Genomic DNA, 15379 nt, shown 5'->3' with positions numbered 1-15379 from the left:
CGCAAACACTAGCGTCCTATATAGGCCCCTACGTTCCTACGTGTAGCTACTGAAAACATCACGTAACCTGTTGTTGTGATAAACAAAAATCGGGTCGGGAGAATCCCCCACCCATGCCCCTTTAATCGGGTATTTACGCTCTTTTTAGAGCGATATTTGCTACTAGTACCTAGTACTAATTTAAACCTAACAGTTTGGACCTAGAACAGTTACAGTAGGCCCTACAAAAAATATAGTAGGCCTAGGGGCCTACCATTATACCTGCGAACAAGTACACACAAACATTGTTCGAACTTCGTCTTCGTGCACGTCAGTAGCGGGTCGGGTTCATTGGTTACAAATGATTTGCGCGCTAACAAAGATCCGCACCAGAGCCTCAGAGGTAAGAAAACTACATCAATAACAATACAAAATGCCACGGAACCTTTTATATTTAAAATTTGATGATATTTGTAAAATGCAATTATTGGACAAAGGAACCCTCAGCGAAATTCGGACTCAATTCACCGCTGCAGCGCGTTGGTGTTATGGCCTATTATGTATGGCAAACACTATAGGCTACTTAGTATGCTGCGCTACATAGTATACTATAGTATTATGTGCGTGCAAAGACAAAGTTGTCTAGGCCTATGTATGCGATGAAATCCGTGAAAATCATGCACATCGTTTATGATAGAAAATAACTGGTACAGGAAATAATTACCTTAAAAGATACTTATCCCTGCTGACAGACTTAGCAAAGTCACCATCATAGATTCAATGTCATTTTTTGCCCCAGACGACATCGAAAACCTGACTATCGCGATGACAGACGTTGACGACTCCGCGCCACAGCAATAAATTTCAGGCATTGGCATGTATAACCAATGAGATCATCAGACTGCGAACACGTGATCTTCTCTGATGGACAACTAACACCGATACGGTGTTATTAGTGAAAACCCCCTTTTCATGACAAAACTATAACACCACTTGGGTGTCATTTTAACACCGAGAATCTAACACCCAATGAATGAGAGAATGTTGGTGTTAAATTAACACCGAAGGGTGTCAAATTGTGTCAATTTAACACCAAATTTAACACCCACAGTTTGACACCCGGTTGGTGTTACACTTTTAACACCGCATTTTTTGCAGTGTTCCTTTCACCATTTGGCCACTGCTTGTAACTGTTTTCGACGAGAAAACTGTTTGCGACACATGAAAGCAGTTAGGGTGACATGGTCCATAATCGTATCTTCCAGATGTAGCCTAGACATTGCCAACAGACAGACTAAAATGGTACATGTATTTAAAAAAAAGAAAGATGCAAAGCAAAACAAAAACTGAATGTTTCATTACATTACCACCGGATAACTTCTTCGAGCTTAAAGGGGCCCTGAAATCTAAATGCATGTTGATTTGTGTTGATTTATGATACCTTCAACATCACTTTTGCGGTGAAACGAATATCTAGAAACATTCCATATAGGGCCTATTTTGAATGATTTTTTTCTTCCATTTTTCTTCAGATTACTTGGGAACGCCCACAAAAGAAATCCTTAAAAAAAACAATATTCTTGAGATGACCTCATCTGTCAATCATTGCTAAAGTACTGAAGTGTTTAACAAATGACACTGGAATGCAAAAGCACCTTCCCCACGACTCAGCTTACATGTTCCCTCGCCATGTCTTTTGTTATTCACATTAATATCACAGAAACATGCAAGTTATGCTGAGTCGAGAGGAAGGTGCATTCCAATGTCTTTTGTTTAACATTTCAGTACTTTAGCAATGATTGACAGATGAGGTCATCTCAAGAATATTGGTTTGGAAGGATTTTTTTTTGTGGACGTTCCCAAGTAATCTCAAGAAAAATAGAAGAAAAAATCGTTAAAAATATATGGAATGTTTCTAGATACTCGTTTCACCGCAAAAGTGATGTTGAGGGTATCATAAATCAAATCAAATCAACATGCATTTGGATTTCAGGGCCCCTTTAATGCTACACAAACAATAAAGAGTCAAAACACGACTCTTCAAACTGCCAATATTACTTACGAATCGACTCGAATACCAAAATGCTGTGGTACAATTAAGTATGCTCCCTGGACGAGTTTGTGTTCACCCAGCTGTTGTTGTTGTTGTTTTTTCTCTCTTTCAGAACACAAACCTAACTTTATTCTAGAGATAAGCTACCTCCTCTTTAAACAATATGAAAGAAGGTAATGTTCTAGTTTACGAATTTTTTTGTGGCAGCTTTAAACGGGAAATGATGTTCAGTCAAAAACCAAGAATTTGTCTATGTCATTGGCATTACAATCCTATCTTGTGTATAAAACGCGATTCAAGGAAGGTAATAGGACGTGAGTGCGGCCTTGGAAAGCGAGGCTCGGTTAGAGGGCGGTATACAGCCAACTTTCCATGTTTTTCAAGATTTCCGGAAGTCGTCTGAAATCGACTGATTTTCACCAATTTTCGGGTGCAAGAGCACATGGTAAAGTATGACAACCGCCTTTTAGATATATCTTTTTAGCTCAGAGTTCTGTTCAGCCTGGTCTCGTGTGCCTCTATTGGTAAAATGCTCTTACAAATCTATTTATATTTGTACCATGCACTTCACCCGTGCGTGCACTTGGATAGCACAGCACAACTGTTCAGTCCCACGTATCACTTTTGGGGTCATCGTGCTCCTGTCCCCATTTTCGAGCTCTCGGCGTTGACGCAATTAGCTGTGAAGCCATGTAAAAGTGAACCGATACCATAGTCCATATACATCGCACTTCAGTCCGGGCTCTGGTGTCAAAACAACTGACGTCAGGAAGGTCCTTCACACTTGCTTAAGTTACGAAAGTGCCAGATACTGAAATCCAGTGCATTAATTTGATTAAGCCCTAGAATCTAGATCTCAAATGAAAAGGAGAATACATGCGTGTACACTGGTCACTGCCTGCACTGCCTGCCCGTCCGTCACGGTGTGTGCAGCATGCGGTGGCCCTGTCCCTGGCGCTGCATTAACTGTTTTTATGTCTAATGTCAGTTCGGGAAACCCACTCACAAGGGGGGCCCCTCCTTACAGATAAGTAACCCGTCCCCCTTATAAGTAACCCCCAGGGCACCCCTTATAAGGAGTCTCCACGCTTTTTTGCAATGCAACGCGAAAATGAAAGGACTGCGGCAATTCGCTTGATTATGTCCATAAAGCTTCACAAGTTTCCTAGTTACGAAATTTGAGCAAAATCGGTTCGAGGCATCATATCTAAAATCATGGATTTAAATGCGATGTCAAACGACCCATGCGAATGCTGAAATGCGAGCGATTACTGGCGTGAGTGTCGCCAGGCGCGGCGGCGCGGCAATGCTTGAGTGCAGACGTGGCGACTGAGTACGAAAGTCTCCGTACTTCAACTTTATGTGAAAGACATCAACAGAATTTCAGTTGTCAGCAATTGTATGCATGCACACATACAGTGTAAGTGAATCTTCCATTAATTCTTACCCATGTCATTGATGTCTCAAGTTAGGAAGAAACAAAGTCTATACTCTTCACTTCATATGTGGCCAATATCACAAAACCAACAAAAAGAGGAGTGGATTAAAGCAAGAGGGGCAGGGTATTTAACATGAGGACTCAAAATAGATGAAATGGGACGAAGCAGCCAATCTCGAGATTTTTCATATTTTCTGGAAGACCAGTTTAAGAAAGTCCATTTATTTTGTATTGAGTGATCCATCATTTTAAAGCTTAGAGTCTGTTCTTTCAAAACTTGTCCTTCATTAAGAATTCATGTCTGGTGACTTTTTGGCAGTTTTGTGATGCAGGGTGACATTCTTTGCATCATCTGCTACCTTATATTATTTTGTTATTTTTTACCAAGGAATCATGTATTATTTGCATATAAAGACATGTTTCTTTACAAGTACAAAGTGTACATTAAGGTGTACACACTTGTTTGCATGCTAAATTTCTGACACCTGATTTCCAAATTTTTCAGGTAGTGACTTACCGTGTACCAAATGTTGCAAAAGCTCTGAACTTTCACTCCTTACTGTATTAAAAAGCATTGATTTTTGCAATAGAATGGGTAGTGAAAATCCTACGATTTTATTGGTCGGGAGCTGTGAGCTGATTTTGTATTGGCCGCACGCTACCTGACCGAGGACAACGCTCTGTAAATGTTATGGAGGAGTGCACTTGTAGCAAGAGATGCCTATTGGCTAGCAAGCTATGCATCCAGTAATTACGGGATGCATGTTTTTTGTTGGGGTTTGTTTTTTTTCGCCAAAGGAAAATGCATCCAGTAAATTTGCCATTAGGTTACATGATCAAAAAATGGATTTCTGATAAGAAAATTGTACACCATTCTATAAAGGAGATGATGCACAATAATTTTTTTGCTTCATTGGGAATCATGTACATGCTGTAACTAAACTCATGAGGCAAGCCTTGTGAGATAAGCATGCTCACATTTCCAACTGATGCACTCATTGCAGTGTTCTGCTTTTCGAATACTTTGAATTTTGACATGTTTGGGATTTGTGTTGTCAAGAACTCAGTGTTACAGTATTTTATGTCATGGACGTGATATCCCCTGACATAATCTGTGAAATGTAGGCTACATGATTTTGTGGAAAGTGCTGTTTTTGTACTAGCGTTACCTTGTTGCCAACATTCCGTATTCACAGCTACAGAGAATTTAGTTGCATATGTTTGCTTGTTTGATGAATTTGTTTGTTTGTTTGTTTTATCAAGTGTAATATGCATCATGACTGCTGATACAGACATACACCATCGTACTGTGTAAATCACAAAGTCACAAATTCTATCCAAAGCCAGATCATATAGAAAAATGGAACATTAATATGTCATCACAGCATGAAAGTTAGTTGTTGTAACTACAGTATCTACTAGGATGTGTATGACATAAGTTTTGCATGCATCCACACTGGATATTTGAATAGATTATTTGCTGATAGAGCTATTTCAAAATGTATTGTAATTAAGAGATGTCTACTGCAAATCCTCACTGGTACCAATATTTCTTACATTAGAGGTTGTACATGTATTTAGTGGAGGAAAAAGAAAAAAGCTCAGTGACTCTAGCTGTCATTAGTGAAAGACTTTGTGCAACTTCTTTGCACTATGGGCGTATACATAGGCAAGGTAACATCCAGTGATCCTTTGAGCAGAGGATTGTGTGTATGAAATATTTACTCTGTTCTTCTAAAATGCTGCTCTGCACACTACACCTAGATTGTAGGTTTTGGTAATATCGAGAATTGATGTCTTCTTTGCAAGCAGTCTTTTTGAGAAACAATGAGCTTGTCTGTTTCAAACCCATCTGACCCTCCCCCATACCACAAATATTGACTGCTTTCATTTACGCAATGCTCATAAATGGCTTCCGAAAAAACATGTTTTTGCACTGTGGCAGTCAAAATGCAAAGAGCGTCACAAGCAGGACTGCTTCTTTACAGATGTTAAGGAGAGTAGCTAATTTTACTGCAGACACGTCAGTTAAGTTTTGTTTTGTTCCACTGCTTTGTGTAGGCATTGTTCATGGCATCTGCAAAGAGGACCATCATCGCAGAGCAGTGACATCACCACACCCTCAGAGCTTGTAACGCAGGAGACGATCAGAGCAGGACTGCCGATCACAATGGATGTCCCGCATACCAGTCATCCCATGTTCAATCACAATGACCCGTCGCCCTACCGCATTCCCGTGAGCACCTTCGTGGCGAGGCCCCCTCCGGCCAACCTTGTGGACATGCATGCGGAGCGCGTCAGCGAGAGTCTCGCCCTGAGGCCGCCGCCCCTTGAAAACACTCACACTCCAAGCCTACCCATCGGAATGCCCTGGATGGAGCAGCACTACCGTCCAAATCTCCAAACAGAAACCAGAGAACAGAAACAACCCGTCATGAAGGTAAAGGTGAATTATCTGCACGTGAGTCTGTCCCTTGCTTGTTGTTTTCGTTATCTGTTGGTTGTTGCTGGTGGGTATTAAGTCTCAGAAAATGTTACAAAGGGATTAGCAGATACTGTTTAAAAAGGCATCGAATAGCTTTCTTCAATGTTTTTTTTCAGCTCACATGAGCAGAAGGCTCAAGTGAGCTATTGTGATCTCTCCTTATCTGGCATCTAGACCGGGGGCCCAGAAGATTTATTTAGCTGAAAAGGGTCACACATTTTAATGGTCTCATCATATAAGGATGTGTCCAAGGGTCAATAAAATGAATTGCTGGCAAGTCACATCCTGTACCGTAAGCCTAGGGACCGCAAAAAGGGACCCCAAAAAATGGATTTATTCAGCCGAAGGGGGTCACGGACAAAAGTTGGTGGATATTGTTCCTTTGGGTGTACTTATCATGAAAACAGCAATGCCAGCTATTTTATCCTGTACGGGGCCCCAGACAGTAGCCCCAAGGGGCCCCAGAAATATGGTGTTATTCAGCTGAAAAGGGTCACGGCTAATTTCTTTTGCAATGGAAGTAGTTCCCATCAGAGATATCCAAAACACCAATGCCAGCTATTTTATCCTGTACGGGGCCCTAGACAGTAGCCCCAAAGGGCCCCACCCCCCATAGGCCTACGTACAAACACACACAAACATTGATTTTATTCAGTTGAAAAGAGTCACGGCTAATTTCTTTTGCAATTGAAGTAGTTCCCATCAGAGATATTCAAAACACCAATACCAGCTACTTTATCCTGTACGGGGCCCCAGACAGTAGCCCCAAAGTGCCCCACCCCCCATAGGCCATACGTACAAACACACACAAACATTGATTTCATTCGTGCAGCTGAGAAGAGTCACGGCTAATTTCATTTGCAATGGAAGGAGTACCCATCAGAGATATCAAAAAAACCAAAGTCAGCTATGTTATCCAGTACGGGGCCCCGGACAGTAGCCCCAAAGGAGCTCCCCCCCCCCCCCCAACACATACACACATTAGTTTCATTCAGCTGAAAAGAGTCACGGCTAATTTCTTTTGCAATGGAAGTAGTACCCATCAGAGATATCCAAAATACCAAAGCCAGCTATTTTATCCGGCACGGGGCCCCAGTCAGTAGCCCCAAAGTGCCCCCCCCCCCCCTCTCCACACACACACACACACACACATTAGTCAGCTGAAAAGGGTCACGGCTAATTTCTTTTGCAATGGAAGTAGAACCCATCAGAGATATCCAAAATACCAAAGCCAGTTATTTCATCCTGTATGGGGCCCCGCACAGTATAGCCCCAAACACGGGTAATTTCTTTTGCACTGGAAGAAGTACCTATCAGAGATTATTATATATTCAACACACCAAGGCTAGTTATTTTATCCTGCACAGAGCCCCAGACAGTAGCTCCACAGTGTCCCATCCATTATGCATGTACTGTGAATCAGCTGAAAATGGTCTTACAAATTCTTCTGTAACGTTAATATCAGGGCCTACTGAACAGAGATATCACAAACACTAAAGCAAGTCATCTTATCCTGTATACGGGGTCCCATAGGTTACAGTAGCAAAACACTCAAGAAATTTGCAAAGGAAGCATACTTCTGTATAGTGCACAACCAAGATGACCATATTACGAAAACCAGTCATTTCATCTTGTACTGGGCCCAGGTTACAGTAGCCATAAAGTGCCCCTCCCCCACATAATTATTATAACATCATTTAGCTGAGAAGAGTCATAGTTGTTTTTCTTCTACAATCGAAGTAGGCCTTAGTTTACATCATAGATACCCAAAACATCAAAGCCAGTTAGGTTTTCCCAGCCAATTTCGCACTTTTGTTGGTTCATTAATTTTGATAGAAGGTTCGAATTCGTAAAATGGGTATTCAAATTGGCTGGTACCCTACGTTCATTCAAATTCGCCTTGATTTGCCGAAAAGGGTATTTCAGTCATTAAATTTCGCGAAAGACAGTCAAATTCCAAACGTGTTCATCCAAATTCAAATCATGCTATTTCTTTGTTTCAGATCATTTTAACATGTCTTTCTATGTGTGTTTTCGTTTCATCTATAAATTACTGTTATAAAGCAGTAAAAGTATCATATTTCTTATCTAGTATAACTGGATTTGGTTGTTCTGTAACCAGACTGGTAACGCTCCTTCTCTTTCATATACATGTCATTATAGGCCTATACGTGTACCAGTAATGCAGATTAACTTCATTTTTTATAGTCATGACAGCACAATAGATACAGACGTATATCTCTAGAAGACATAGAAAGAATTATTAAAAAAAAAACATTTGAGGATCATCACCTTGACTTCTTGGAACTGGCCGACCGCTCGTAATAAAGCGCTCGTAATGGCCAGATAATTTGTGGCTTCTTTATACTTCTTTGAATTCAAAAAGCATGTTAAAAAAATGGTGTCAAAGTCTCTTAAACAAATACGAAAACATGAAATGCTATGATGCTTACAAAACAATAACTACGACGAAAGAAAATAAGGAAAGAGGCCAAGCATGAACGTATCTGTTTAATTGACTGCAGAACATGTTAAATTAGATGGCCAAAAATCAATTTGAATGAACGAGCGCAGCATGTATCACGTGACTATATCATTATGAATTTATGAATGAACGGATAGTGGAATGGTACTTGTCTTATATGGATTTCAGTTGAAAAAGTGTTATTTAGAATAAGGTTAGAGGTAATGTGAATGTTTCAAAATAAATTTGAAAGAAGAGATTAATATGACATTGAACTACCATGTCATCTAGGCGAAATTTTTGCTAAATTTAATTCAACATTAAAGAATTCGATTAAAAGAGGTGCGATATTGGCCCGGATGCAGGGCCCTTGACAGGTATAGCCCCAAGGTATTCCCACCCCATATGAATTAATTGTTTTTAGGTGAAAACAGTCAGGATTTTCCTTGGCAGTGGAATTAACAGCTGAGATACGTAAAACACAAACCCATCCAGTTAAGGGGCCCCCAGCCAGTAGCTGGAAAGTGCTCCCGTATTATTTTATTCTAAGTGAAAAGAATCACTGCTATAATTTCTTTTGCAATGGAAGTAGTACTCAAGGAGGTATCAAAAACACCGAAACCAGTTATATAGCTGTACGGGGCCCCACGGAGTGTTCCTAAAGTGTCCCCACATGTAATTCCACTATCAAGATCTGCATCCCGATCTATTCAATCTGTCAGATCGGGACAGAGCGGCAAAAGTGTACGGGGACCGGGAGCATCGTAGCAGCAGCGTTTGGGTGATGGGGTTGGATCTGGCAATTTTACAGATTGGGAAGAAATTTTGAACTGATTCAAAATTTCTTCCTCATCTCCCCATCAAGATTGACCTATTTTGAATCGTAGCTCAAACGGGGAGAGAGCAGTGACAGTGTAAATACCGCGGGATGAGCGTAACAATTCCAGGTTTTTCTGACCGTAGTAACAGCGGCACAAGAACGGGAAATATAGTCTAAACTAGACACCTACGACATGGTCCCGCTGCTGCGCCGCTTTCTTGATCAAAGCACGACCTTCCCGCTTTAACGACGCTCTCACTAAGTTCTCTACTCTCGTATAAAATCAAGGCCTGTTCCTACGACGCTTCATTCCTGCTTCGATAACGCTGTTGGCCGCTTTAGCTACGCTGTTCCTACGCTTTCCCAGACTCAATTATGCACGTCTTCCGCTCTCGCCGCTCTAAAATCGAACGTAGCCGATACGCTGGAAAATGTTTGCCAGAACAGCAAAACTGATGATGATGAGGAGGACGCGTTGTCGTTGTTGCGAAAATGAAGACGAAGGAGCGCATATTTAAGAAGAAGAGATGCAAACAATAAAGAGAATAAAGCAAAACTCTTTGGAGCTACTGTACGGGACCCCAATATCTGACTTTGGTATTTTGATATCCGATGGATACTACTTCCATTGCAAAAGAAATTAGCCGTGACCCTTTTCGGCTGAATGAAACCAACATATATGTGTGTGTGTGTGTAGGGAGCACTTTGGGGCTACTGTCTGGGGCCCCGTACAGGATAAAATAACTGGCTTTGGTGCTTTGGATATCTCTGATGAGTACTACTTCCGATTGCAAGAGAAAGTAGCCGTGACCCTTTTCAGCTGAATAAAATCAATGTGTGTGTATGGGGGGGGGGGGAGGGGGAGGGGGTAAGGGGTCAATTTGGGGCTACTGTCTGGGGCTACTGTCTGGGGCTACTGTCTGGGGCCCCATGCAGGATAAAATAACTGGCTTTGGTATTTTGGATTTCTCTGATGGGTACTAATTCCATCGCAAAAGAAATTAGCCGTGACCCTTTTCAGCTGAATACAACTATTGTGTGAGTATGTGTGTTGGGGGGGGGGCACTTTGGGGCTACTGTCTGGGGCCCTGTACAGGACAAAATAACTGGCTTTGGTGCTTTGGATATCTCTGATGAGTACTACTTCCGATTGCAAAAGAAAGTAGTCGTGACCCTTTTCAGCTGAATAAAATCAATGTGTGTGTGTGGGGGGGGGGGGAGGGGGAGGGGGTAAGGGGGCAATTTGGGGCTACTGCCTGGGGCTACTGTCTGGGGCCCCATGCAGGATAAAATAACTGGCTTTGGTATTTTGGATTTCTCTAATGGGTACTAATTCCATCGCAAAAGAAATTAGCCGTGACCCTTTTTCAGCTGAATGAAACTATTGTGCGAGTATGTGTGTTGGGGGGGGGGGGGCACTTTGGGGCTACTGTCTGGGGCCCTGTACAGGACAAAATAACTGGCTTTGGTGTTTTGTATGTCTCTGATGAGTACTACTTCCATTGCAAATGAAATTAGCCGTTACTCTTATCAGCTGAATAAAGTCAATGTGTGTGTGTGTGTGTGTTTGTACGTAGGGCTTATGGGGGTGGGGCACTTTGGGGCTATTGTCTGGGGCCCCGTGCAGGATGAAATAGCTGGCTTTGGTGTTTTGGATATATCTCTGATTGGTACTCCTTCCATTGCAAAAGAAATTAGCCGTGACTCTTTTTAACTGAATAAAATCAATGTTTGTGTGTGTTTGTACGTAGGCCTATGGGGGGGGGGGGGGGGTGGGGCCCTTTGGGGCTACTGTCTAGGGCCCCGTACAGGATAAAATAGCTGGCATTGGTGTTTTGGATATCTCTGATGGGAACTACTTCCATTGCAAAAGAAATTAGCCGTGACCCTTTTCAGCTGAATAACACCATATTTCTGGGGCCCTTTGGGGCTACTGTCTGGGGCCCCATACAGGATAAAATAGCTGGCATTGCTGTTTTCATGATAAGTACACCCAAAGGAACAATATCCACCAACTTTTGTCCGTGACCCCCTTCGGCTGAATAAATCCATTTTTCGGGGTCCCTTTTTGTGGTCCCTAGGCTTACGGTACAGTATGTGACTTGCCAGCAATTCATTTTATTGACCCTTGGCCACATCCTTACATAATGAGACCATCAAAAAGTGTGACCCTTTTCAGCTGAATAAATGCTCTGGGCCCCCGGTCTAATCCGTTCAGTGTCCTGTGTCATCTGTAGTGTGTCATGCATCATTCGTAAACTTAGTTTACATTTCATCTTCGTGAAAACTCCATGATGGATTTTCACCAAAATTTTCTCTTCACAAGTAGCATGCCTAGGGGAATAGGATATCAGTTTGTTCAAATGGGCACCGTACCCATTTGGCCCCCAGGCCCCCCCCCCCCCAAAAAAAAAAGAGATAGTAATAATGATAAAAAATAAAAATGAAAAACAATGAAAAAAATTAGGGAATCTTTAAAAATCTTCTTTTCTGGAACCAGAAGCGTTGAAGCTAAGTTAATATTATGAGTGAAAGTACGTTGATGACTGTGGTTTCAAGTTTGCTCATGGCAGACTCAGGGGTGCCCCCCTTGGCAACGGGGGGTTCCAAGTGGGGGCCTAACTTGTACAATTTCATCTTCTTGGCAGTTAGCATTCATAGGGGATAGGATCTCAATTTGTTTGAATAGGCACCATGCTTTCCTTGGGGGCCCCAGGTGACCCAAACCTCCCAAATTAAGGAATGTTAAAAAAATTCTTCTCTAGAATTAGACAAGATAGACCTTTCAGTAGTTTTTGTTTCTCAAACTGCGTAGTGAAACCTTCATTAAAGGACAAGTTCACCTTCATAAACATAAGGATTGAGAGAATGCAACAATATTAGTAGAACACATCAGTGAAAGTTTGAGGAAAATTGGACAATCGATGCAAAAGTTATGAATTTTTAAAATTTTTGTGTTGGAACCACTGGATGAGGAGACTACTACAGCTTATGAGTCATATGCGTACAACAGTATAAAGAAAATGTAAAAGAAAATTCAACATATTTTCACTTTTTTCGCATAATAAAAGAGCTTTAGACTTGCCTCTTTCTAAAGGCAGGGGGAATAATATTGCCCATAACATTTGTCGGTAACGAGTCAGGGGAATGTGTACTTTTTTCAAAAGATGGAATTTTGTGAAATTCTCTTTATATTTTCCTTATATTGTTGTACGCAAGTTATTCATACACTGCAGTAGTCTTCTCATCCAGCGATATTGTTGTATGCAAGTTATTCATACACTGCAGTAGTCTTCTCATCCAGCGGTTGCTGCACAAAAATTTTAAAACTTTTGAACAAATTGTCTGATTTTCCTCAAACTTTCAATGATGTGTTCTACTAATATTGCTACATTCTCTCAATCCTTATGTTTATAAAGGTGAACTTGTCCTTTAAAGTACAATGTACTTGGCAGGTATTTTTACCAGTTTGAGTGAATGTGCAAATGAACACCATGCCCCCCACCCCCATGTTTGCAATGATCTCAGGTAAGAGTCTGCAAGAATGCATGGAAGGAGAACTTGCGATACTCAGGTGAGCGCGAGACCCGGGTCCCTTGTTTGGTTAACAGCCTTTTTGATTCTGAAGTTGCTTTTAGTTTGCTATCTTTAAAAAATGACAAATTTTTATTCCTCTGCCATGGAGTGTCGCTGGAGGCATTATTGTCTGTTTGACTTGCCTTTTACATCTTTTCAAAAGTATTGAGAGGTACAGGACTGTAGATGTTGCCAAACTTCCATTGAAATTATGCATATCATTCTCTTCAGTGTAAAGAGATGGCGTCTTTATGCTATTATGTACATTGTGTAGTATTACTCTTCCATTATTCAGTAACATCGAGATGACAAGACTCACTATCACTTGCTTCTTGCAAAGGCTTCACTTCTGTTTTTGTATGTTACAGATTCCTGACATAAAAGATGTCATACACTTTTTGTTTGTGCACTGCACAGGCCTGTCACAAGCCTGTATATGCACCAACAATTTGTGTAATCATGCTGCTAAAACATTGCAATGAAATCATAAAAGCCCATCATGAATGCAACTTCGAAAGCCTGAAACTTGAAAGTAAACAGGCAGATCAGTCAAAGCTACAATGTACACAACTTTGGCAACATTTAGTGATATTTCTGTTGACTTTGACAGAACAATTACAAAGTTTTTGCAGTAGTGTTTGCAAGGAATTAGACAAAATAATGTATGTGAATGTAGATACATAGGGCTAACTCATGTGAGTTGCTATGCACAGTTAGAACTTAGAATGTTTATCATGTTTGCACAATGCGTGCATTTACAGAATGAGTGACTATGAACTCAAATTGATGACATTTTAAATCAGAAAACAGCTAAAATGAAATTACTTTTTCCAACTACAGGAGCCTGTAAATGACACGTGGCATGATGTGAAGTCCCCTGTTCCCCCCGTACCCGAAAGAAAGGAAAAAGAAGAGACCAAGCCTGAAATATTCCCAACTGAGTTTGAGGACCAGGAAATCGCCAGCAACTTTGTGCCAATGTCCTGGAGCAGGACGCCCAAGTTTCGAGTCACACCAAACTCGTCCAGCGAGGGCAGCGGAGAGAGAAGTGAGGATGGCCACGGTGTAGTTCGGTCCACCATGACCCTGGAGCCGTCAGGGTTCACCTGCATCCAGTGCGGCCATGTCGTCCATCGTAGCCAGCTGGCTAAGCATGTGAGGATGCACACCGCCGACCGCCCGCACAAGTGCGAGGTGTGCGGCCGTGCGTTCAGGCAGAAGTCCAACCTCATCGTACACATGCGCATGCACACGGGCGAGCTTCCCTTCAAGTGCGACATGTGCGGCAAGGCCTTCAGGCAAAAGTCCATCTTGGTGACACATGTTCGCACCCACACCAAAGAAATGCCGTACAAGTGCCACATGTGCCCAAAGGCCTTCACGCAGAAATCTAATCTGGTGGAACACATCCGCGTGCACACTGGAGAGAAGCCGTACAGGTGTCCTGAGTGCAACAAGGCCTTTGCCCAGAAGTCAAACCTTGTCGTCCATGTGAGAGGCCACACCGGCGAGACTCCATTTCAGTGCGACACCTGCGGGAAAGCCTTCCGACAGAAGTCCATCTTGACTACGCACATACGGACTCACACGGGAGAGTTGCCGTTCAAGTGCTCTGACTGCGACCGGGCGTTTGCGCAGAAGTCCAACCTGGTGGAGCACTGTCGACAGCACACTGGCGAGAGACCCTTCATCTGCAAGGAGTGCAACAAGGCCTTCATCAGACACCAGGATCTCCTGCAGCACATGCGGCACCACACGGGCCGGAAGCCTTATGACTGCTCCGAGTGCGGCAAGATGTTCATCCGAAAGAAGCACCTGGAGCAGCACGCCAAGTCCCACATGGAGCACCGGTTCAAGTGTGGGGTCTGCGGCCAAGGGTTCATGGACGAGAACCTGATGGTGATCCACCTCACAACCCACTGTCACTGCCACATCTGCGGCATCAGCTACAGGAGCAAAGAGGAACTGATCGAGCATTGCAGACTCCATGCCATGGGTATGTCGGACACCTCTGCCCTCCAAGGCACTACCCTCAGCAAGTTGGCCCTCTCTCGCCATCCTGCGACACCAAGTCACACGCTGCCCAACGAGATGAGCAGGGATGTGCCATCCTGCAGCAAAACCTTTGCAGGTGGACAAACAGACATCAAGATTAATCCATTTCCAACTGAGACCGTCACCAAGGATGAGAATAGCACCAAGAGTTTCACAAATTTATCATAATAGCAGAGAGTGAGAATTTTTTTTTACTCCACAATGCGTCTGATTTCTTGGTACAATCCATATTGATGTCATGTTCAAATTTCCATACATATTCTCTCATTTTGTGTAAATATACACAGTTGTTTTGTCATTTTTCTGTCTTATTTTTTGCTGCTTTTTTTTTAACTACAGCTGCACAAAGTTTTTGTCTCAAGCAAATTAGAACTGGCAACCTGAAAGGACAAACATATTGTTATGAAATGTTATGCCATGTTTTGATTCGGGGTGAAAAGTAATTATCAACCTTTGCTCCAAGTCTCTGAAATGGCTGAATTACGCAGAATCATTTTATGTAATTCCTG

The 15379-nt window shown here is 42.3% G+C and overlaps 1 protein-coding gene across 2 annotated transcripts; it reads left to right on the top strand.

Moving 5' to 3' along the window:
- Window positions 1-2229: 2229 nt before the first annotated feature.
- LOC139710318 (uncharacterized) lies at window positions 2230-15046 on the top strand. 2 transcript variants are annotated; one of them, XM_071622247.1, is made up of 3 exons: window positions 2230-2477; window positions 5532-5910; window positions 13656-15046. In XM_071622247.1, the coding sequence occupies exons 2-3, from the start codon at window positions 5641-5643 to the stop codon at window positions 15036-15038; spliced, it is 1653 nt and encodes a 550-aa protein (XP_071478348.1). In that variant the 5' UTR covers window positions 2230-2477; window positions 5532-5640; the 3' UTR covers window positions 15039-15046. The 2 variants fall into 2 exon arrangements, with proteins under 2 accessions (XP_071478348.1, XP_071478339.1); XM_071622238.1 differs by having other exon boundaries at window positions 5532-5916.
- The last annotated feature ends 333 nt before the right edge of the window (window positions 15047-15379 follow it).

Source organism: Diadema antillarum, unplaced genomic scaffold (genome assembly GCF_040938485.1).
Source record: "Diadema antillarum isolate AM-2024a unplaced genomic scaffold, OU_Dant_1.0 scf00000038, whole genome shotgun sequence".
NCBI classification, from domain to species: domain Eukaryota; kingdom Metazoa; phylum Echinodermata; class Echinoidea; order Diadematoida; family Diadematidae; genus Diadema; species Diadema antillarum.
Note: the sequence above shows the minus strand (reverse complement) of the source record. Positions and strands in the feature narration are given on the sequence as shown.